We start from the raw sequence: 22,060 nt of genomic DNA on the forward strand, positions 1-22,060 counted from the left end.
CCACAGTTCCTGAGCGAATTGACGTTTTCTAATGCATTGCCACTGGTTTAATGGATTGTGACCAGGATTTATGATAAAGCAGCTGCTTTATTATGGATGTAGGAAGATAAGCTTGCAGTGCTAAGAAGAAATTGACTATAATTGGCGCTATTCGCAGGATCAAGTATATATGCATGACACGTAGCTGATTGACGGGGCCGAAATAGCTGGTAGGCTGGTTCTCAACCGAAAGTTACCGTCAATCCAAACATTTTCAAGACGTAGATTCAGCGCAATTAGTCCTAAAGCCAGGTTGAGAGGCTATCTTTAGGCAGAGGGTAATCAATTAACGGATGCATACAGCATGCAAATATGCGCTTTGTATATTCAAAGAAGTAAACGTAAGCAGCTGTCATAAATCCGAGACCGCACTCACAACTTCCGCCGATTGTGGATTCTTGACTATGTATAACATAGGTCCTAACCGCGATCACAGTGTAAAAGCAGAATGTTGCTTTGCTTTAGAGGTCATCAAGGAATGTTTCGTCTAGGTCCCATCACGTATCCGGTTAGCGAGGGGATCCACAAATGTCTGTGGAAGAATTTTGGTTTGAGAACCTGGAAATCGATTACGGCTTCTACTGTACTATTGTAACAAACTGTTGTTGTAATGTCTGCAAATACAGTTCTTGTGTGGGGCTAGGTGCCTCAGTGATGTAACCTCTATTGTCATAAGGGCCCGGCCTTTCTCGACGGTTGTTGCAACCATCATCAAGGCGAAATGTAGTAATAGAGCTCGCTCGACCATGCTGGCAGATCCGGTGAGGGGACATGATCTCGCACATCTGCCGAATTGACTCGTACATTAGACAGTGTGGGCACTTCAGGAGGTGGACTGTACACATAGCGGTGTAATAGCGGCCTAGCACGCAAGCCAGGTGGATATGATGTGTGTTTAATACGATCAACAGACATATATCCTATGCGATTGTGCGAGGCGGACTCTTAGGGAACGATGGCGATCCTTCCCAACCCGAGTGGAGAACGAGCCAGTTGTGAGGCCCGGTAGTCTGGTTGCGTTGTTATACCGGCATTCTAAACACTAACTAACGCCTTTGTGGATTACCCGGTTATGCGTCACAACCCCCCCAAGTCACCCCTGGACTGGGACATAACGCGATCAAACCAACGTTTGGAAGAAAGAGACTTGCAAAGATAGAGCCGAAAATGTCAGAAACACTCTCAAGCGCAGTCACCCCGCCACAGGGAATACAGATCAACAAATCTGGCTACGCACATAAGAAAGTTCTGTCTGTCGACTCACGACTTCAATCCATACGGAGACCAACACCTACGCCACGGAGAATCTTGTACAATGACGGCTCCATTGACCCAGACAAGACAACACCCTATGAGGAAAACCTACGCAGAGTTGATTCGCAAAGCATTCCTCAGTAACGGAAACAGACCTATGAGTCTTAATCAGCTCTACGAATGGTTCAAGTGCCATACAGACAACGGCGTGCGTTATTGTAGGAGCAGCATCCGTCACACTCTCTGTGTGAACAAGGTCAGTGCTTCTGCTACGTATCCCCATATGCGACGCAACTGTATGCTGCCAGAATGTTGGCTTTTGCGTATGAAGCATAACGGAACGATACGCAATCCACCAGATTCATCTAATATGGCATGAAGGCTTTCACCAAGAGTCAGTGCGGACGGTCGATATGGCATCTATCGTCGAACTTGGAACACGAGGTCCGGTCTATAAGTCCGCTTCGCAGTTCTGGCACCCCATTCCACGGCCCCCTTCTCTCCAAGCCGGGGCCGCACGAGACCATCCCCAGCAACTATCGACATGATTTCCCTCTAGAAAGCATAGGAGAAGTAGTGGAACTAGAAGGGGGTTCGGCGTTCACGCCGCATTCGTCCAAGGCGCCCAAGGAGCAGCAACACACGGCGGATATGCCGGGTATAGAGTTTCATCTGCCCTCTTCAGTAGTGAGTCGTCGTTGCACACGCGTCGTGCCATGGCTTACATTACGTTAGGTCTGCTTCCCTTGCCTGCTGAGTAACAATTTGCAATGCGACGGCCAAAGTCCTGCCTGTCTCCAATGCTTGCAGTCTGGCCTGACGTGCGAAGAACAAGTCCCGTTTCTGGCGGCGGGCGAGATGTTCCTCAAAGCTCTTCCTTAGAGCGCTGTTGTACGAACGCCTCGGCAAGTCACGGTCAAATGCAGGGGGGTGAACATCACTGTTACATCACTGTTGGAACGCTTCGAAGGGGCGTAACAGCCAATCAAATCCCTCCTCGAGGCTCCTCTTTGACGCTCAATGTCGTCAACCATGTTATGGCATGGACGCCTCGCCTGATATCTGGTGTAAGCGAGATTATAACAAACAACCAACGATGCGCACCCACGGATGGCTGTTGGCGGACATTCTGACTGCTGCTAGGCTAGTCAAAAGGATAGGAAAGGTCACAGCGAGGGTGCGCTCCGACACAGCTGCATTATGCATCAGTCACGGGACGGTCACTAAGGATTGGGGACAAGATACAGCAATATAACCTGCAAACACTGCTCGTCTAGAATTCCCTTTCCCTTACATTCTTCTATTTTGCGACAGACTAAATGTGAAAACTTCATGTCAAGTTTCAGGCACTTCAGGCAATCCCATCAAGGGGATTTATGTCAACCTGTCGTGTATGGCATACCCCGTTATCTCATTGTCAGGGCCGGGCGACCCATGGGCTGCACGAGGTGACTAGGGTCAGGATAGGAGGTAGGGGCTGGGGGTGAGGCCCATCGGGGGGGTCACCGGTGGTCCAATAGCGCCTCAACAAAGGGACTGAGATCAGGCCATCGGCGACTCTACCACTCTGTGCGGAACCAGCCTGTGACACTCATTCTCAGGTGTGACAGCATCCGATGGCAGGCCCACTTAGACGTATACGGGATCGACTCCGAACTGCATTGGGGTTGGGCCGCTGAATGCCCACTGGTAGCTAACGCTGTATTCACTTGGTGAGAAGATGCCAATTACCCCGTCGTCTTGTTTGTTCCTATTTCAGCCCATGTTCGGGCCGACTTGATGCGGTGTATGCTGTAGTTCTGCAGTTGACTTCCAGTATCCTGCGGGGTCGAGGATCGGCCGTAGTAGTCGACGAGGCATAGGCGCGGCAATGAAGGGTAAGAGAAGCGAGGATTCTTTCTGATTAATGGTAGGGGCATGGCCCAACTGGAAAGGTGAAATCTATATTGCAGTGGATCCAGGACAGTATCTCTCATTCAGTGTTATGCCTGCGCCAACTTCCCAGTTCTTTTGCTACGAATAACCCGGAACAAAAGCACCGAAGCCGCCGCTGCATAAGAATGCGGCCCGTCATGCCAATCCGGCCCTATGCCGAGACTCAAGAGCAGCTGCCGAGACTCAAGAGCAGCTGCCGAGACTCAAGAGCAGCTGCCGAGATTAAAGAGCAGCCTCTACCTGGTTAGGACCTCGGAATTGCGGCAGGTACTGAGACTCCGGCGCGACAGGAAATCTCATCCTGGTCTTCGTGGTGACCTCTCATGGCCTCAATCAAATCACCCTCAGGTGATAAAGCAATCGTCGTTTGGCCGGAGGACCACGAATTGGTGGGGGAACCGACTAGAGTAATGTCTGAGGTTGAGGTTCTGGGAGTCAAAGAGAGCTCCCGACGCTGTTCTTCCACTGTCGAAGTAGTTGAAGTAGTGTTTGCCGTGTCTGGGCGGATGCCGAAGCCATCGGTGTCAAGAGCTTCGGACGGTGGTGCATGGCCAACGAAGGATGACCTTTGCCACGCACGGACAGCTGCCGGCCCCGTCGACTCCACATCTTCGTGACCCGTCTCGGGACCATGCCCCGGTGTATCTGCAAGTGTCGACGCGACACTGTAACTGGGGGACCATGAAGCCGGCGGGGACTCGTGGCCGACGAGCGTTTCGCCCGAGTATGAGCCCGTAGGCGTCAAGGACTGTGCTTGAGTGTTCATCCCACGAGGTAATGAGTGTTCTGTTTGTCTTCAGATGCCTGGATCACAATTCGATCCACCGGGCGAGACGGCCTGTTGGTTTATGTACAAAGGCGTCGTGGAAAACGCGCGGGGGAGGCTTCTGGTACAAGGATCAAGATGTTGTATTACATCCTCGCCATACGCGTTGGTCAGCGTATTTCCATCCCATTACGCGTCACACCTTGTTCGTTTGATAAACGCTGTAAAAAGCTCATAAGCTTCTCGTAAAGCATAATGTAACACTCGGCATGTCTACTGTCCGGTCCTAGGTCCCTCGTGAATGACGACGGCACCAAAAAGACATAACCCCGGTGACAAACCCGCAATAGCCGTCTCAATAGAGCTGTATATAAGGCTAGAGACTACGCCCAGAGATTTAATCCTTTCTCAGTAATGAAGTGGTCTGCTCTTGTTTCAATTAGTGCTTTTACTACTTTCCCGGTGATTTACGCTCTGGCGGATGGTGCTGAGGAGGAGTGCTGGAGGGGTCCCGCGATGAAGCTCGGTGCCCTAGAATTCTTTGAAACGCCTGAAGACGCAGCGGCATGCCCTGAGGCACACATTTACTTTCTGGGCCAGCAGAGTGAAGTCCTTCTGTCCCGGCACGTGAACATCACCAACTCGTCCGATGCCTGCGATTCCAACATGTTGCAGGCCATCTCGTTGCCGGCGGACCTTGCCGGCACCTATGCCAAGGTGACTTTTCTGTGTGGCAATGTTGACGGGCCCAGCTGCCAGATGATCAGGCTTCTGCCGCCGGACGGATCGCAATCAGCTGCACCGCTCTCCTTGGCGATGGCTCGGACATGCCTGGACTCGAGCACTGCGACGGCCGCCTATCCGTCGTCAGGCGCTACCAGCACAACAGGCGGTCCGTGGGACGGCACTCCATCCACGGCCGTGACTAGTCTTCCCACTTCTGGGACTGAGGACGCCTCGGCATTTCCCATTCCCTCGGTGGAAACTCAACCGCCGTCATCCTATTTCTCTACCGGTGCTGAGACGGAAGGTTCCGGGATCACCGGTCCTGAGACGGAAGGTTCTGGGATCCCCTCATCACTGCTCGGATCTGACCTTGAATCCGTTCAGGCAACATCGACCACTGCCAACGCCTCCCTGGACCCTTCAGAGACCAATGTTGACCCGACAACGTTGGTGGAGAACACTGGCGGCGCCACTGGTAGTGTCCCTTTCGATGTGCCTTCTGAAGTTCCCTCTGATGCCTCTTCTGGACCGCCCGATGCGACGACACTAATCACATCGACCGTTGCAGGCATCACAAATGCACCCAGATGCACGTGCGAGCCGTCCTAGGTAGTCGTTTATCGCCAGCAAGGAAGGAACAGCGTGCTAGAGTAAAGCTTTGCCACCGCCGTTCCAAGATGTTGTTGTTGTTGTTGTATTTAACGCCATGGCGGTAAGGGTGGAACCCTTGTCGCAGACCTCCCGAAGGGTATGTGGCGTGGAGAGCCGTGGGCTAGGACTATGTACTTCATACATCGCCCTTCCTTTCGTCCTCCAAATCCTGCCTGATGGCTACTATGCGTTCTATCTGCCCCTGGTTCCCGCTGGTTCCCCAGATTCATTGCTTCCCGTCTATTCCCTATGAGGGTTGTGTTGGCTGTCTAGATCCCGTGCCGAAGCCCGTTCCCTAGTAGCGTGGGCAGATCTTCCGGAAGAAGTTTGTCACGCGCAGGAAGGCCTCAAAGCCTTTTGGGTCAGTCATTAGTCCCTTGAAGTATCGTTCGAGGGATCCCACAGGTCCGATGGGGTCGAGCGGACCAGATGGGTAGAGGGTGGGCCACTGCTGCCTCCTCGCCAAGGTCGCTGGGCAGTAGACCAGATGATCTACGTCTTTTGCCTCCCCGCAGGAGCAGGTTAGCAAAGCTTCGGTGTGGTTAAAGCGTCGGTGATAGTGTTCAAAGTCCCCGTGGCCCGACCGGGCCGCTAAGAGGTGATGAAGGGTGCTCCGTGGTAGGGCGAGTTCGGGAGGGCAGGAGAAGTGTAGCCTCAGTCCAAGCTGGGTGTACCGTTCGGTCGCCTCTTTACCCCACCACTGTCTGTACTGGTTTCGCAATCGCTCTCTGCCAAGCCATTTGATCCCGGAGAGCGTAGCTAGTTGGCCTAGCGGGACCGGCAGCGCTGTGCCCTCCTTGGCTAGCCGGTCCGCCTCTTCGTTGCCCTTAATCCCCTGGTGCCCTGGCGCCCAGTGGGTGTGGATGTTGTATATCCTAGCAGCAGCTTGGATCTCGAGAACCGCTGCTTGCGAGGTGTCTGGGGCCTCGCCCCGTATTCCTTGGATGACACTGGTGTTGTCGATGCAGATGTGTATAGGCTGGCCTTGGGCGGTTAAGAGGGCCCGCCGGAGTCCTATCCTCGCCCCTTCAGCCTCAGCGTCGAACACCTCTGCTAGACCGAGTCGGCCGCAGCCCTGGGCCACGCGCCTGTTGCTGCGGTAGATGACAAACCCATATCCTGTGGCTCCGTTCGTCGCTTTGGAGCCATCTGAAAAGACAACCATATGGCTGTCTGGTACGGTCTTTAGCCAGGCCTGGAACGCTTTGGTGCGGTTGGATGAGTGCTGGTCTCGGGCATTTTGGTGCAAGGTCTGCAGTCCGTTGGAGCTTCGTCTGCTGCCGCCCTCGTTGGGAGAGCCTCGGGACAAGAGGGTGTTGTAGGTCAACCTTCTTTAGACGTGCTGCAAAGCGTAGGCGGACTCCTTCTAGAGCCACCTTGCTTGGTGGTAGTCCAGCATCCCTAAGGAGGCTGCGCGTCGGGGTTGTTTTCCAGGCCGGCAGGATAGCCCTTGCTGCCGTTGTGATGGCCCTTTCGAGCTTGATTGCAAGACCCTTCTGGCCTGTACTGACTTCATCTATCGGGAGAGAAACATTGCGGCCGCTATCGATGGCTCTGCCAGGGGCTGGCTTGGTCATGCCTCCATACCAGGTCTCGGCCCCGTACAGGGCGATTGGCAGGACGCAGGAGATCACAGCCTTGCGTACAGCGGCGGCCGGGAGCCCGCCTTTTGTGTTTGTCAGGTGTCTAAGATGTTGGGCCGCCTTCGTCGCCGCAGCCAGCTTTGTTTCAACATGGTGTCGGAAAGAGAGCCTCTTGTCGAACCAGACCCCTAGCCAACGGATGGGCTTCGTTGATGCTACGATTCTAAGGTGTCTCGCCTTGATCTCTGGCAGATCTCTTTGCTGATTATGTTTCCTTGTGAAGTGGATAGCCTCGGACTTCTTTGGGTCAAAAGCGACCTTGTTCTCCGTTCCCCAGTCGAGGATACGTGTGATCTCTTGGCCAAGGGTCGCAGCATTACTCTCAAGGGAGGGGCCCATAGCCAGAAGGCCGATGTCGTCTGCGTACCCGAACCGAAGCTTCGGGTCTTCTGCTAAGATGTCTGCGATGTAAAGCAGGAAAAGAATAGGAGACAGCGGGGAGCCCTGGGGCAGCCCGCAAGCCAGGGGGAAGTCTTCTGTTGTTGCGTCCTCCAGCCTGACTCTGGCACTTCTGTTCGAAGCAAAGTGGAATACCAGTCTGATCAGGCTGTGAGGCCAGCCTTGTTGGCGTAGCCGGACAATCAGACGGTTCCGAAGGGCAGAGTCAAAAGCCCCTTGGACGTCCATCGTCACCAATGTAGCTGTGAGCCCTTTGTCAAGGGCCATTTCGATGTCGTGGGCGAGGCAGGTGGTTAGGTCAACCGCTGATCTGCCAAGTAGAGCCCCTATTTGTTGTGGGCTGGTCACCCCTTCTAGGATGGTAAGGTAGGACATTCTTCTGGCTACCAGCCTCTCGAGACCTTTCCCAAGACAAGATAGTAGGGCTATTGGCCGCCAGGATCCGGCTTTAGAAAAGTCTGTTTTCCCTGCCTTCTGGATCATAGCGACCTCCGCTCTGCGGAAAGGCTGGGGGAAGTAGCCCGTCTGTATACAGGCTTGGAACAGTTGTCTGACAGGATCAGATATAAGGTCCCAGCAAGCCCGCAGCAGCCGTGTTGTGATCCCGTCGATGCCAGGGGTCGTGGTCTTTGTCAGGGTAGCCTCCCTCAGCTCTTCTCTACTGATGACATCATGCCAAGGTATCCGTCGTCGAGGGACTGTAGGGACGTCGAACGGGTCTCCGGGCAGATCGTCCTGGGCACTGAACCTCTGTAGGAGGGCTCTTCGGAGTGCTTGGGCCTTACCCCGAGTGTCGTTGATCGTCTGACCCTCCACTACCAGAGGGGGGGCTCTTACCCCTGGGCTAGCCTTTCGCCAGCCCATAATCTTGTAGAGGTCTTGGTCCGAGGTAACTCCTTCGATCTTAGCAGCCCAGTAGGCCCGCTTAGCCTTCCTGACTGTACTCAAGAAGGTCTTCTGCTCTTCGAGGGTAGCAAGGCGTGGGGTCTGCTCTAGTTCTTGGGCTTGTCGGCAGCAGGCCTCGCGGTACGTTCGGTGAGCTTCTGCGCACTCCTCCGTCCACCAAGGGGCCCCTTTCCCATGCTTGCCTCGTTTCTTTCCTACAGCCTGGACAGCCGTGGAGAGAAGGTCGACTAGTCGTTCCGCTTGGGTGTCCAAATCGGCAGGGGTAGGTTCGTCCTGGAGAGTGGGTAAGACCGAGGCTCCTGCTCTGATCAGGTCTCTGAACCGGGGTAGGGCCGAGTCTGGGACTGATAGTGACCGTGGTTGATCTGTCTGTTGTTGTCGTTGCCTATGAAGCGGGATTGTTGAGACAATTGCTTGATGATCGGCCCCTGGGTGAAGGTGTGGGCTGACCACTGCGTGTGCGAGCGGAATGTTCGAGAAGGTAAGGTCAAGTACATAGCCTTGGGCATGGGTCGCAGTCCCTGTCTCGCCGATGAATGACAGGCCGTGGCCATCTGCCCAGTCTGCTATGTCGTCCCCCCTATTCCTGTTCCTCGATCCGGGCTCCCAAGAGTAGTGATGAGCGTTCACGTCCCCTGCCACAAGGACTCTTTCTGGCGGCCTGTATCCTAGGAGGGTTGTGGTCGTGTGACTGTGGGGATCTCCTGGTTGCCTGTATACGTTAACCACAGTAATTTCGTTGTTAACTGTGATCCATAAGATGTCCCTTGTCTGTGCGGGCCTCTGCTGCTGGGCCTTCCACTTCCTCCCTTTCCGTATGTAGGTCATTACCCTAGGTCTGGTCTCCCTGTCCTTCCAGGAATCCACTGGGACGTAGGAATCAAACCCTGGGTGTGTGTTGATTTGCATTTTGTCAACATAGCCTATCCAGGGTTCCTGGACCAGTACAATGTCGATCAGCTCAGCCCAGCAGAGCTCCAGGAAAGCTGTATGTGCTGGCGACTGCTTCCCTACGTTGCACTGAGCTATGCGTAGCACCTGTGGAGAGGCCTGCTTCGGCCTACGTCTCCGAGTCGAGTTCCAGGTGGGTGTAGGCATTAGCAACGTTGTAGTCCGGTTTCTGGGCTACCCTCTGACTCCTGCTCAAGAGAGGTAGGATAGCGCGGTTAGTCTGGTTAGTCTGGGGAGGGTCCTCAGCATCCTCGGGCTCATCCTCACTCATGCTGCTACTATCGGTGTCCCTGTCCCCGAGGCACACAATTGAGCTCTCGGAAGGTGTCCTTTTGCGTGGCCGCTTGGAGCCGAGCGGTTGATCCTGGTCGGAGGGGGGGAGGTCCCCAGGCTGTTGTATGCTGTTCTGAGAGGCGCTTAGACTGGCCTCATAGAGGGCGTCATAGGCCTTCTGTCCAACCTTGCGGATCCGGGCCCGCTCCTTCCGGTCTGGGAGGGCAGGGATGCCGTTCATCGTCATAGGCCTAGCTGGACAATTCTTGTGGCTAGCCTGGAACGGGCCGCAACAGTTCGCACACTTAGGTTTAGCTGTACAGGGCCCAGTCTCGTGCGAGTCTGTAGGTCTGCTGCAGTTGTTGCAGAGCGGCCGTCGGTTGCAGAAGCTGTTTGAGTGGTAGCCCTGGCAGCCAGGGTCGTGTCTGATGAGCATCTTCCTCTTCTGAATGAGTTGGGACCTGCTACTTTGGTTGAACAGTCTAAAGGGTTGTACCTCTGTTAGGAATGAGATCACCCAAGAGACTTCGTTCGTAATGGGGTTCGGCCCAAGGCGGGATTGCCGGGCCCGAGTGGGTTTCTGTCTTGTCTGGGCAAAGACCTCATCTTCGATCAAGATGGTTGGGTCCAGGGCGTCCCCGTCAACGCTCCACAGTTTGGCTGGGCAGCGCGGGACGACGTAGGTAAACCACTTTATAGGGGTCTCTATCTTGTAAGCCCCTAAGCAGCCCGCTAGTTTTTGCTTGTCTGCCAGGAGGCCTTGCTGGATCTGCTTGTTTGATGGCCTTAGTGAGTATCCGGTCGCAATGTGGTAGATGTGAGGGATATCTGCCAGTTGGAGGCCAAAGGTCCGGCAAACTGTCTGGCGGAGGGCAAAAGGGGCGTTCTTTCGGGCAGCCGACAGACCCTCCTCCGAGATGCGGGCGAAGACCCGGAGGTCCTCTTTCGGCTGGGGTTGGGGCTGGGGTGGGGCCTGGGATTTTGTCTGGGGTTTGGCCTGCGGGCGGGTCGGAGCCCGGTGGGGGTCTGGAGCTGTACCTGGTGCCGAGGCCGTGACGGCGGCCCAGCTCCGGGTCAGTGTCGGAGCATGTTCCTTGTCAATGAGCTTCTGTTGGTAACTATACCAGGTATCCGTATATACGGCGAGGTGAAGCAACGAAGACTCGTTATATTGGTCTACTTATGATATTGCTTAGTGAGTGGAATACAAAGGGAGGTTATTGCCACGGCCGTTAGAGGCCGATATGTAGCCTTTCGGGCACACGAGTCATCCGGCCGGCGGCCGGACAGCTAATGTTCCGACAGATATCCTTCCATATCTCCATGGATATTCCCGCAAACATCGCGGATGTCAGCCATCTGTGGTGTTGTCGGACTTGTTGGCGATGGCGGAGGCATGCTGGTTGCTACGTCCCTTCGACCACCCACATCGTTGGTCAATCCTGAAAGGGGTCTGCGTGAGCTGTTGTTCCCTAATCGAGCCATCCTCGCCTGAACCAAGAGTGGTCGGAGAAGTGGCACGCAAGCGCAGATAATCGCAGACGCTGGTTCGGCCAGACTCAACAAAGCCAGTGGAACACTTTGGTAGTTGATATCGACGGCGTCAAGGCCCAAACGTAGGCTGGCAATTCTCAAGATTGAGATGACGCTGGTGCTGATTTTCGTAAGTAGGTCTACATCTATATTAAGAAAATCGCTGCAAGGATTCACTTACAAAATACCGACCCCAAAGCCCATTATTAAGCCGATCTTTTGCGTCGTTCCAACATTTAACCGAGATACTAACGTCAAGGGCAGGATGAAGATTGTGACATTCGTCACAAGATTAATAGCAGCGTTAATGTAACCGTAAGTCAGGAAACTCGAACCTTCTCCGCCTGGCGAATATACAGGTTGCAGAAGCACTCTTAAGACCATGCCGCCACTAATCAGCGTTGCGATCAGGGTCAAAAATACAAACCCCAAGAATATTTCGCAAAAGCGCTTCATGTAAGGCAAGGCAAAGGCCCGACGGTACTGCAAGAGGAATGTCACTTTGACGCAAGTAAAGGTTACTTGATACATAAGAACGAAGGCGACCAAAAACTGGAACTCCTGTTAATTGAAAAGCCATAGCAATGTTTTCCAAGGGGAATTGATATCTTACTTGATTATTGATTTTGAACTGGGTAAGTGTGGTATTCCACGCATGTTCACCAAGCGATCCGTATAAAGCATCTAGTGGAAGAAAATCTGTAAGCAGAATTCTCGAGCTACGAAAAACGGGTGTCAGCGTGACCCACTGCATATTGCCGTTGCACACAAAGCAATGACGAGGACCTTCTTTTTCATCAGTGCATGATCGTCCATAATAAAAATCAGGCGCGAGGCTTGTGTACTTACGCAAGACCACATATACATCGAATCATCTAGGCCCCATGCTCTCAGGGCATAACCTCTGATGTAGACTCGAACGGCCATAAAGAAGGTGACGAGGCATATGAACATTGACGCAATCCCAATAACGATTGGCTTCCTGGTATCGGTGGGTAGAGACCGCGATGATGGGCCGAGCGTACCGACCGACAGCTTTATATTGCTCATGGTCTGGGTGGGCGTGAGGGCTGAGAACCAAGGTGGCGAACAGCGGACAGGGTAGACAGGCCTTCCAATTTGGGTATGTATGGAAGAATCGATCAGATTAAGAGTGACTAAACGTCTCAGGTCATGTTGGGATTCCAAAGGCGACAGGCTTTAATTGACGGGAATCAAGAAAAAAGGTAAAGGAGGGGGGGGGGGGGGGGGGGGGGGCGAAAATGAGAAGAAAAAGCCAGCCAGGTAAGGTAAGTCTGAGTTGCATTCAAGGTGGGGTACCACAGCAATAAATCACCTTAAATTGACAAAACCTGTTGAGACAGTTCGAGACGGATTTGTCTTGGATTGCTGCGCACGCCGCATGAATCTAGATACTTGTTTGCCTTTTCGAACCGGATGCGGCTTCCAATCAGTGCCTAGGACGTCACTCCAGCGCCTCGCACCTACAAACGGTGCCTTGCTGAGGTGCTCACAAATGCAGACCCAATCCTTTATAGGAGAAGCTCTGGCGTACTTCATTCTTTTGTTCCGGAATGTGGATTTCGGTTTGAATTTCGGCGTTTGCGGCATGAGACTCTTTTTATTCGATCGCCAAGACTTGCTGTCATTTGCTCAAAGCTTATCGCCTCTTTGCAGCACCTGTATCGTCCTTGCCAAGTTATTCTTCGAGCCATACCGTCACTGACTAAGGACCAGATCCAGCTGTTCATAGCTCTTAGCAACTTCGTAAGGCCGTTTGAGATTTTGGCTGGAGCTAAAGGGAGCTAGAAGTGTCGGTTTGGTTGGAAGCCACAAATTCGTTAGTGCTATCCCATCGAGTGCCAGATAGCTCCATTTTTGCCAAGGCTCAAAATACCCACTATTTACCCATTATTACCCCGCATTCAAAGGGGTACTTGACGATACGTCATTGACCCCTATGCTCTCTTACCTGTTATTACTAACTATTACTACTATTTTGATTGATGCTGCGATGTCTTCTAGTGATTCTGATACCTCTATTACCTCTGTACGCAGCTGTATAGTAGTTGAGGTCCTTCCGGAAGACCTTACTGCTGCTTGTAATACAGACTGTACGCCCGAGCGCTGTGACGCAGCAACAGTCCGGCCCCACGAACCTCCGGCTACCAGCGCAGCCGCCAAAGCAACGCCAACAACGCAAAGTCCAACTAAGTCAAGCAAATGAAGCTATTCAGACCACCCAAATAAGTAAGCCAACCCCCCCGATTTGGATTGATTGATTTGACTTCTGACTAAGGTGCTTTGACCAATGAGCGTGCTGGATTTCAGTCTCCCTCTGTCATATACCTCACCCTCCATACTTCACCCACCAGCCCCTTCATCCCTTTACTGATCGGTAATTTCTTTCCTTAACCTTCGCTGACGATATAAGGCGTTCGTTTTTCCCATTTGAATAGCTGTATTTCTATTATTAGCTTTATCCAACCTTACCTTCCCAGCTCCTACTTGATCCCCTTGTGGTCACTACCTGTTGCTGTTACCACCTCTGCCATACATACAAGGTAATGTTTTTTTCTGTCTATCGTACAGTCGTCTACTGATAAGGCTATTCGTAGATGTCAGAACCTCTCACTGCGACTGCCCTTACCAGATTAGGACAGCCACCAACTAGGGTCTCAGCCCAAGTTGCTACCAGTCGCGCCGCCACCCTCCCTTCGAATCCCTCCATCTCCGACCTTCAACCTATCCTATGGGGGAATCGGCGATTCGTCATTGAGGAGCAGCTGGCCCGTAAGGGTGGAAGAGGCCGTACAACTTGGGTACGGGCTTATGGAGTCTTCCTTGTCGAACTCAGTCGCAACAACGAAGCTGGGCCAGCCTACTGGTGTTGCCAACGATGTGACGAAAAGGGGCGGCCCGAATTCTTCTCCGCAGTCGCCACCAGCTCTGCTCAAGAGCATCTACGTCGGTAAGTCTTTATTGTCGTGAAGCTATTCGCAACTTACTAATCTCATAAAGGGTCCATCATATTAGCCCTTGTGACCCCATTGATGGGCACAGGGATGACCCCTCTTCCGACGAGACAGCCACACCACCCCCCTCGCAACGTCCCCGCCTCACCACTTCGAGTATCCCTCGATCGAAGGTCGCTATTATTAGGGATCTCGCCCTTGCTACGATTGTTGGTCAAGACCTTCCTTTCAACCACTTCGACGATACCTTCCTCCAGCGCCTCCTTCGCTTCCACAACGTCGATCTATTCGCTCAGGTGCCATGGGGTAAAACCTCAATGGCTGACCACCTTGAGACTATATGGAGTCGAGGCAGAGCAACAGTCAAGGCTGAACTCCGCGAAGCCTCTACAAGGATTCATCTCTCTTTCGACCTATGGACATCGCCGAATATTTATGCTTTTATGGCTGTCACTTCTCACTTCCTTGACTCGAAGGGGAAGCACCAATCGCGCCTCCTCGCCTTCACTCAGCAACAAGGAAACCACTCTGGTGTCAACCTTGCGACCACCCTCGAAGATACTGTGAGGGATTGGGGCTTAGTCAGCCGTATGGGAGTAGTGATCTGCGACAACGCTACGAATAACGACACTTGCTTGGCCTCCTTCTACCCACGGATAAACCCCAGGATGACTTCACGTGACTGCAAAGCACATCGAATGCGTTGTTACGGTCACATCCTCAATCTTGTGGCCAAGTCCCTCCTCTTCGGCAGCGACTTCGAGACCTTTGAGGCTGAGTCGGAATTCTACCAGACAGTCCATCGCGATGAGGAAGATCTCAAACTTTGGAGGAAGACCGGGCCTGTGGGCAAGCTTCGGAACATCGTGAGATTCATCCGCGCCTCTCCACAACGGTCAGAACGCTTCAAGAAGGTCGCAAAGGAGGTTGATGGTGGTTCTGATTACTGTCTCTTCAACAGAAGCTCGTCAGAGCTACAGTTAATCCTCAACAATGATACCAGGTGGAATTCGACCTACTTAATGATCGAGAGGGCAGTCGAGAAGAGGCATGAGATCCGGGCTTACCTTTCAGGTCTCAACGACGACGAGGAATCCCTCCAAATTCCTATCTCTGATCACTTGACGGATGAGGATTGGCTTGTTCTCGTTGAGGTCAAGAGCCTCCTGGAGCCCCTCTTTTTCCAGACAAAACGAACGGAGGGATGGGGCAAGGGAGACGGTCATGGACGCCTTTGGGAGGTGATTACTGGCATGGAGTATATCCTTGAACACCTCGAGGAGTGGAAGAATTACTACAATCACGAGATTGCTCTTATTGTTGTACAGGAGGATGAGGAAGATGAGGAGGAGGAGGATCGGCAACTCCCTACTCGCAACAGTCGTAGTCTGAGGTCTTCAGCTCGGCGATCCTTCAACGAGAGCTCTCTTCCGGATCACGTGGAGGTTGACTGGGCCCGGCGAAGGGCTGAAGCCACTTCGCAGTTCCGTCGTCTTCGGAAGGGGTGCCAGGTGAATCTTCGGACTTCTATTGAGCTGGCTTGGCAGAAGCTGAACAAGTATTACTCAGCTCTTGCTGAGTCACCCCTCTTTGCTGCTTCAATTATTCTCCATCCCTACTTTGGCTTCAATTACCTCAAGGAAGTATGGGGTAGAGATGGCCAAGAGGCATGGGTACGGAGTGCGGAAAAGGGGCTGGAGCGCTTCTTCAATAAGTGGTATAAGGATGACGATGTGTCAGTCGTATCACTAGCGTCTTCGTCAGCCTCCTCATTAGCCCCATCTTCCCAAGAAGACAGCCACTTCAGACAGTGGCTGAGAAGTCGTCGTAGTCAGGAAGCAAGGGCGACGTCTGACGAGCTTCACTCGTACCTCAGGCAAGCCCCAGAGGAGACAGATGACCCTGCGCGATGGTGGCTAGACCGTCAGGCTCAGTACCCTCGGTTGAGTAAATTAGCCCTTGACGTCTTTGCGATCCCAGCCATGGCGTCAGACTGTGAGCGAGCCTTCAGTGCAGCGAAACTAACGCTGACGTCGCAGAGACTCTCGATGAAGGCAGAGAGTATAGAGCGACTGCAGCTGACGAAGAATTGGCTGAAGAGAGGGGTTCTACCAATGTCAGGGATCGATGGATTTGTAGTTCATCCGTGACATCTCTAGAGACCTGTGCTTAGCTTCAGTTGTTTCCTAATCAGGCAATACAAGCAGTCACGTGCATTTAATTTGATGGATTTATCAACAGGGCCAAATAAGCAAGGATCTAGCGGCGATGAGGCAAATTAACAAATATGAGGGCCGATTTGCTTTATTTGCTTTGGCGGCTGCGCTGCGTTTTCAGTGATCAATTATTGCCAACGCCACTGCAAGCCGGTCCTGTCTCTGCTGAGGGAGTAAGTGACCTCGTGCAGTCACAGGCAAACTGATACACATACGAAGCCAAAAGTGTCGTCAAGTGAATGGAGTGGAGTGGCTTGTGTCACTATCTGATAGTGACTTGAGCCTTGAATTTAGCGTCAACGGGCATGCTGAACTGGATGAATCTAACCGCTACGTGGCAACCACGAGCAAGATCGCCCATGGTATGGGACTCCACAAGAACACCGCAGGTGATTTCGCTGTCGAGCGAAAGACTTGGACTTGGGCTGCGCGCAATCCAGTACATCCAGAACCAAGCACAGCAATTTGCAGCGCCTGAGTGAAATCTCTTTGCAGAGCCGAATGAGGCTGCTCCGTGTTTACTATCGTCAACGTGGAAACTATTCGTGAATATACACCTAAGTTTAGGTGCAAGTGAAGGTTTGCTTTTTATTGTCGCATGGGCAGGGCAACCTAGCTTTTTAGAATAGACCTCGTTATAAGCCCTGCTAGAGTAAAGGCGCAATACTGTACCGATTGCGGTTCAAGGGTTCCCAATGATCCGCTCTATCCCCGTCGCTGCCGCCTGGCTCTGCTGCCTGTAAGGCAATCGAAAGTTGATAACATAGTTTCAACAGGTCGTAACATGCTGCTTGAGTACGCCTTTAGTGAAGCCTTTTCTAGGCGCTTAAGGCTAACTATAACACCTACTGTAAGGCCTACTGTGTCACTGTCTCTCGGTCTAGCAAAGCTAGGATAGAGGGGTCAAGATAGTAAACATCAATGCAAGGTTAGAGTTAGTAATTCTTTTGGCTTAACGTAGCTAATAAGCGAGCCTACCCAAACGAGCCGCCCACCTTCTTCTTATCACACCTTGAACTGACTGTTGTTGACTATTTAGTTATGTGTCGTGAAGCAGAAGATGATGATGATGATGATGTATTTAACGTCCAGAGTAAAAAGGGACGTGCCGGGGAATGCCGACATGGTCTATCCTAATCTAAACTATTTTACAGGCTGCCGTCTTCACCTAACGTTCCTGTTCATGATGATGATATTTAACGTCCGGAGTATCGATGGACGTGCCGGGCGCAGTGCCGACATGGTCTATGCTAATCTAAGCTATGTTACAGGCCACCGTCTTCACCTAACGTTCCTGTTCGAAAGTCGGGCAGATTTCGGAAAAGAAATTGGTTGCCTCCATCCATTCGCACAGAAGAGAAGCTCCCTGCGTAGAGCCTAGCAGAACATCTATGCTTGCTTTCGCCATGCGTTGGCGGAGATGGCGAGGCGTGGCCTTCCGGCCGCGCTTACAGAAGTAAAAGTGTACTGGGCTTTTGCGCCGTCCGCAACTGCAGTTGAGCAGTGCGTCTTGGTGGTCAAATCTCTCGTGGTACGCTGCAAAGTCTCCGTGATGGGACCTTGCTGCATATAGCCTTCCCAGCAGATGCCGAGGAAGGTGAAGTTCGGGGGGCTTGGGATGAGGAACTATCCCAAGGTCGGCATACTGCCGAGGGCAGATTGACGGCCATCTCCTAGCGAAAGCTTGGAAAGCGACTGCTTTAGACTGCCGTTTCAAGTGCGCGAGTGTAGGCTGAGGCTGTGATTCTGGCATCTGTTTGCAGGCCTCCTTGGCTAGAGCGTCTGCTTCCTCGTTTCCCGGTATACCCGTGTGCCCGGGGCACCACCAAATGTACACCCTGCCAGAGATCGTCCAGCTTGCCCGTTCTCTCTGTGCCCAAGAGGCGCAGAGCCCACTAAAGGCCCTAAACCTGGCCTGGCTGCTTCCAGCGCTCTGGGAATAGAGTCCGGCTGCGACTGCGAGGTTGTCGAGGCAGATGTGAACATTGTCTGCCATCCGCGCCGTGGGAGACCTCATGGCTTCCAGTAGGCCCCGAAAAGCGGCTTGCGCTTCTGCGTCAGAGACCTCCGTCTGGTGACCGAGCGGTTCGGATCCTCGGAAGATCTGCCGTGTGGCTTGGTACCCTACCCAGCCTGCTCCGGCGGAGGTTCTGCTACCGTCCGTCGTTTGGGAACCGTCGGTATAGACTACAATGTCCCGCTTTGAAAACGTTCCCAGTCTGTCTGTGAACTCAAGTGCCAGTTCTTCCTTGGTCTTCCTAGGCTTGTGACCGACCATGCTGAGGGCCGTTTGCCAGTCCGTTAAGCGCTCCCAAGGTGGTAGTTCAAGCGGGTCGATGTATTCAGCGTTGTTATCTACGAGATTTGCCATTCGTCGGAGCCTTGAGTCTGGTCCTGGCTTTCCTCTGAGTCTCTTTCGGAGGGGGTGTCGCTCGTCAAGGCGATGGATCCTTGCGGAGGCTTTGTGAAGCTTTGCATCTAGCATCACCTCTGCTGGGGGCAGGGCAGCTTCGCGCTGCAGGATCGGTGCAGGCGTCGTCTTGTACACAGGAAGTGCAGCTCTAATAGCTTTGGCTTGCGTGGTGTCAAGTTGGCGGAGTAGATCGTTGACTCCGTTCGAGGTGACGTGTCCATTCTTGATCCGGTTCCTGCCGGGCCACCATGCCTCGGAAGCATAGTACTGGATGGGCAATACGCAAGAGATCGTAGCGTGGCAAAGCAGGTGTGCCGGCGCACCCCAGACAGTGGTTCCTAGTCCCCGTAGTCCATTAACCACTCGGCAGGCTTTGGCGCAGAGGTCTCTCACATGGTTCTTGAATGTGAGCCTTCGGTCGAAGTGGACGCCAAGCCATCGTAGGGAGGCCCCTTGGTTAGCGGCATGGACTGTATGTTGTCTTCCATCCAACAAGGTGACTGTGATTGGCGGGTTTCCGTCTTTGTGCCTCCTGGTGCAGTGGATGAGCTCGGACTTGTCGGTGTCGAAAGTGACTCCCTCTGACGCTCCCCATGCTTGAGCTTCTTCCCATTCTTTGGCTAGCAGGACACAGTTGTCCTCTAGTGAAGTTGAGCTCGCCAGGATAGCAATGTCGTCGGCATAGCCAAATCGGGACCGCTTCCCTCCTGGACGGGAAGTGCCCAGCTTAAATAGGGGTTCGATGTGGAGCATGAAGAGGATGGGGGACACAGGCGAGCCCTGTGGTAACCCACACTCGAGGTCGAAGACGTCTCCCATCTCCCCGTCTAGCCTTATTCTTGCTCTTCTCCCAAGGACAAAGCTCGAGACCCACTGCACGAGGTTCTCCGGCCATCCTTGGCATCGGAGGCGTCGGATCAGCCTCCCTGGCAGCACAGCGTCGAAGGCCCCTTTCACGTCGAGTGTGAGCATAGAGGTGACAAGACCTCTTTGCCAGGCGCACTCGATATCGTGAATGGCGGCGGCGGTGAGGTCGCTACACGAGCGAAGGGGGAGGGCGCCGAACTGTTGGTCGTGCAGTACTCGGTGTTTCACTGTGATCCAGGCAAGCCTTCTTGCGACAAGCCTCTCCAAGCCTTTTCCAAGTACAGACAAGAGCGCGATTGGTCTATACGAGCGCGGGAGCGCCCTATCTCTCTTGCCCGGCTTAGGCAGGATGACTAGGATGGCTTCTTTGAAACAGGTGGGATGCCAGCCCTCGCGTATGCATCCACTATAGAGCGAGAAAACGGTGTCCTTAATAACGGGCCACGCTGTCTTGAGAGCGGCCGTAGTGATTCCATCAGACCCAGGGGTAGTGTTTCCCGCAGAGAGAACTGCAGTTTGTACCTCATCTTTCGTAACCTGTGGGAAAGGGAGTTTGGCCTGCAGCTGAGGTGCTGGGGTCTCTGCTGATATGTCTGCGGAGATGGCAGATCTTCTGAGGAGAACGCGGGCAAACAGATCGCGCTTCTCTTTCGTTTGTGAGACGAGCGTGGCTGGGTTATTTTCGTCTCGGAGGGGTGGGATCTGGAAGGACCCTGTGGCCTTATGCCACCCGACCATTTCGAATACGTCTTTGCCTGTGGAGGCTGCGGCGATCTTCCCTCTCCAGTATGTGTCCTTCGAGCGGCGTAGCTCATGGAGAAAGTCCAGTCTGAGAGCATCCTCCTCATCTAGCTCCCATCGACAGTCTATCCCCAAGGCGCGAAGTCTCTTTACAGTTGCTCTCTTCGTCGTGTAGGCTTGGTGTTTGCGCGCACAGCTCTCGTTCCAGTATGGCCTCCCAGGCCCTCTGCCCAATGTGCGCTTTGTAGAAGCCGTGAGCGCTTCTACGAGGGAGTCCGTGAGCCGCTGTGCTAGGAGGTCTAGTGCCTGTGGGCCCCTTGTGTCGCTTGCAATATGTCGTATAGGTTGTAGGTTTCGCTTCAGCATGTCGAGGAAAAGCTTCTCATCCATCGTGTCAAGCCGGAACTTTCCCGCGGTTGGACTGGATAAATTGGTTGGGGCCAAGGGGACCCGAGTAAGCAGGGATTCGTGGTCTGATGTCGTGTGTAGGGACGTTTCTATGCTGGTGGATGCCCCATGGAGGTTGCTGGACCCCCAACATAAGTCTAGCGTGTTGCCGTCTATGTGCGTAGGCTCACCTATCGGCGACAACAGGACAAGTCTGGCGTCTTCTGCCCATTCTACCAGGTTGTCCGCGTCAAAGGAGCTTGTTGCCTCGGGCTGCCATGTCCAATGGTGTAAGTTAAAGTCCCCCGCGATCAGTACTCGATCCTCGGGTTTGGGTTGCCAGGCCGCTATGATGTCCATGACAGCCTGGCCGTGTCGCAATGAGCCACAAGGGGCGTTGTACACGTTGATGACTGTGAGGACTTCCTGCGTTCCTGAGAGGAGTCGTAGGAAAAGCAGGTCTGTGGATGGAACGGGTAGAGGCCGTATTTGTACGCCTCGTAGCCCAACTCCTCTGCGGAGATAAGTAAGCACCCTGGGCCGGTCTTCGGTCCAGTTATCCACCGGGGTGAAAGTCTCAAAAGCTGGGTGGAATCTTGTGAGCCTCCTCTCCTCCGAGCGGATAGAGGGCTCTTGTAGTAGGAGTATATCAATCTGGGCTGCGTACGCCAGGTTCAGTGCTGTTTCGTGGGCAGATGGCCGCCTGCCCACGTTCGCTTGCATGATTTGCAGGGTTTTAGATGGCCGCGTTCTCCTCCTGTGTCTCATTTGCTGGGGTACAGTCCATCGCTTGTCGTTCATCGCGGGAGTGTCGGTGCGACTGCTGGGTTGCAGTTCTCCACGATCTTTCTCCCTCGGCTCGAATGGCCCGTAGCTGTGCCTTGTTCCTCCTCTGGACTACGCCCTTCACCACTTTGGGTTTGATAGGGCACATCGCATCAAAGGCGGCGTGGGGTCCGTTACACGACGGGCATTTAAAGGGGCAGTCACAGCCATCGTGACCCTCAGTGCCGCCGCAAGGTGCCCGATGTTGGTCGGTCGTGTGGGAGGGAGAGCTGCACTTGAGGCATCTCTTCCTTCTGGTACACGTTCGTTCGTTGTGAAAGCCGCCGCAGCGGTGGCATTGGGGAGACCTCTTCTCCTTCGGGAACTGCAGGTTCACAAACACGCTGGCCCCCATCAAACGGAGGCGTCTTGGTAGTTGCCTTACGGCTTCCGCCTTGAACCAGGCTGTCACCGTACCTAGCCTTTCGGCTTCATCTTTCCTGGAGAAGTATGCTTTTTCCGGCTTGAGTTTCGTAGTGGCCTGGATCTCTTCAAGGAGCTCCTCGGTCGTGATTTCCAGCTCAGTGTTGGTTAGCAGGCAATGCCTGGTGTAAGGGACG

At 53.5% G+C, this 22,060-nt stretch overlaps 4 protein-coding genes across 4 annotated transcripts; 2 read left to right on the top strand and 2 right to left on the bottom strand.

Annotated features, from left to right (window-relative positions):
• Positions 1-1,668: 1,668 nt before the first annotated feature.
• On the top strand, positions 1,669-2,175 carry CDEST_15449 (Putative zn(2)-C6 fungal-type DNA-binding domain superfamily; the record flags this gene model as incomplete). Its single annotated transcript, XM_062931605.1, has 2 exons — positions 1,669-1,980; positions 2,029-2,175. The coding sequence occupies 2 exons, from the start codon at positions 1,669-1,671 to the stop codon at positions 2,173-2,175; spliced, it is 459 nt and encodes a 152-aa protein (XP_062787656.1).
• Positions 2,176-3,472: 1,297 nt separating this feature from the next.
• Positions 3,473-3,994, bottom strand: CDEST_15450 (uncharacterized protein; the record flags this gene model as incomplete). Its single annotated transcript, XM_062931606.1, has 1 exon — positions 3,473-3,994. The coding sequence occupies one exon, from the start codon at positions 3,992-3,994 to the stop codon at positions 3,473-3,475; it is 522 nt and encodes a 173-aa protein (XP_062787657.1).
• Positions 3,995-4,408: 414 nt separating this feature from the next.
• On the top strand, positions 4,409-5,329 carry CDEST_15451 (uncharacterized protein; the record flags this gene model as incomplete). The annotated part of the gene is made up of 1 exon (XM_062931607.1): positions 4,409-5,329. One exon carries the CDS (start codon positions 4,409-4,411, stop codon positions 5,327-5,329), a length of 921 nt encoding a protein of 306 aa, XP_062787658.1.
• A 5,441-nt stretch (positions 5,330-10,770) lies between these two features.
• CDEST_15452 (uncharacterized protein) lies at positions 10,771-12,301 on the bottom strand. Its single transcript, XM_062931608.1, has 4 exons — positions 11,826-12,301; positions 11,690-11,775; positions 11,258-11,637; positions 10,771-11,197 (listed from the first exon to the last, which is right to left on the bottom strand). Exons 1-4 carry the CDS (start codon positions 12,124-12,126, stop codon positions 10,834-10,836), a joined length of 1,131 nt encoding a protein of 376 aa, XP_062787659.1. The 5' UTR covers positions 12,127-12,301; the 3' UTR covers positions 10,771-10,833.
• Between the last annotated feature and the right edge of the window lie 9,759 nt (positions 12,302-22,060).

The sequence above is a fragment of the Colletotrichum destructivum genome, chromosome 11 (genome assembly GCF_034447905.1).
Source record: "Colletotrichum destructivum chromosome 11, complete sequence".
Taxonomy (NCBI): Eukaryota; Fungi; Ascomycota; class Sordariomycetes; order Glomerellales; family Glomerellaceae; genus Colletotrichum; species Colletotrichum destructivum.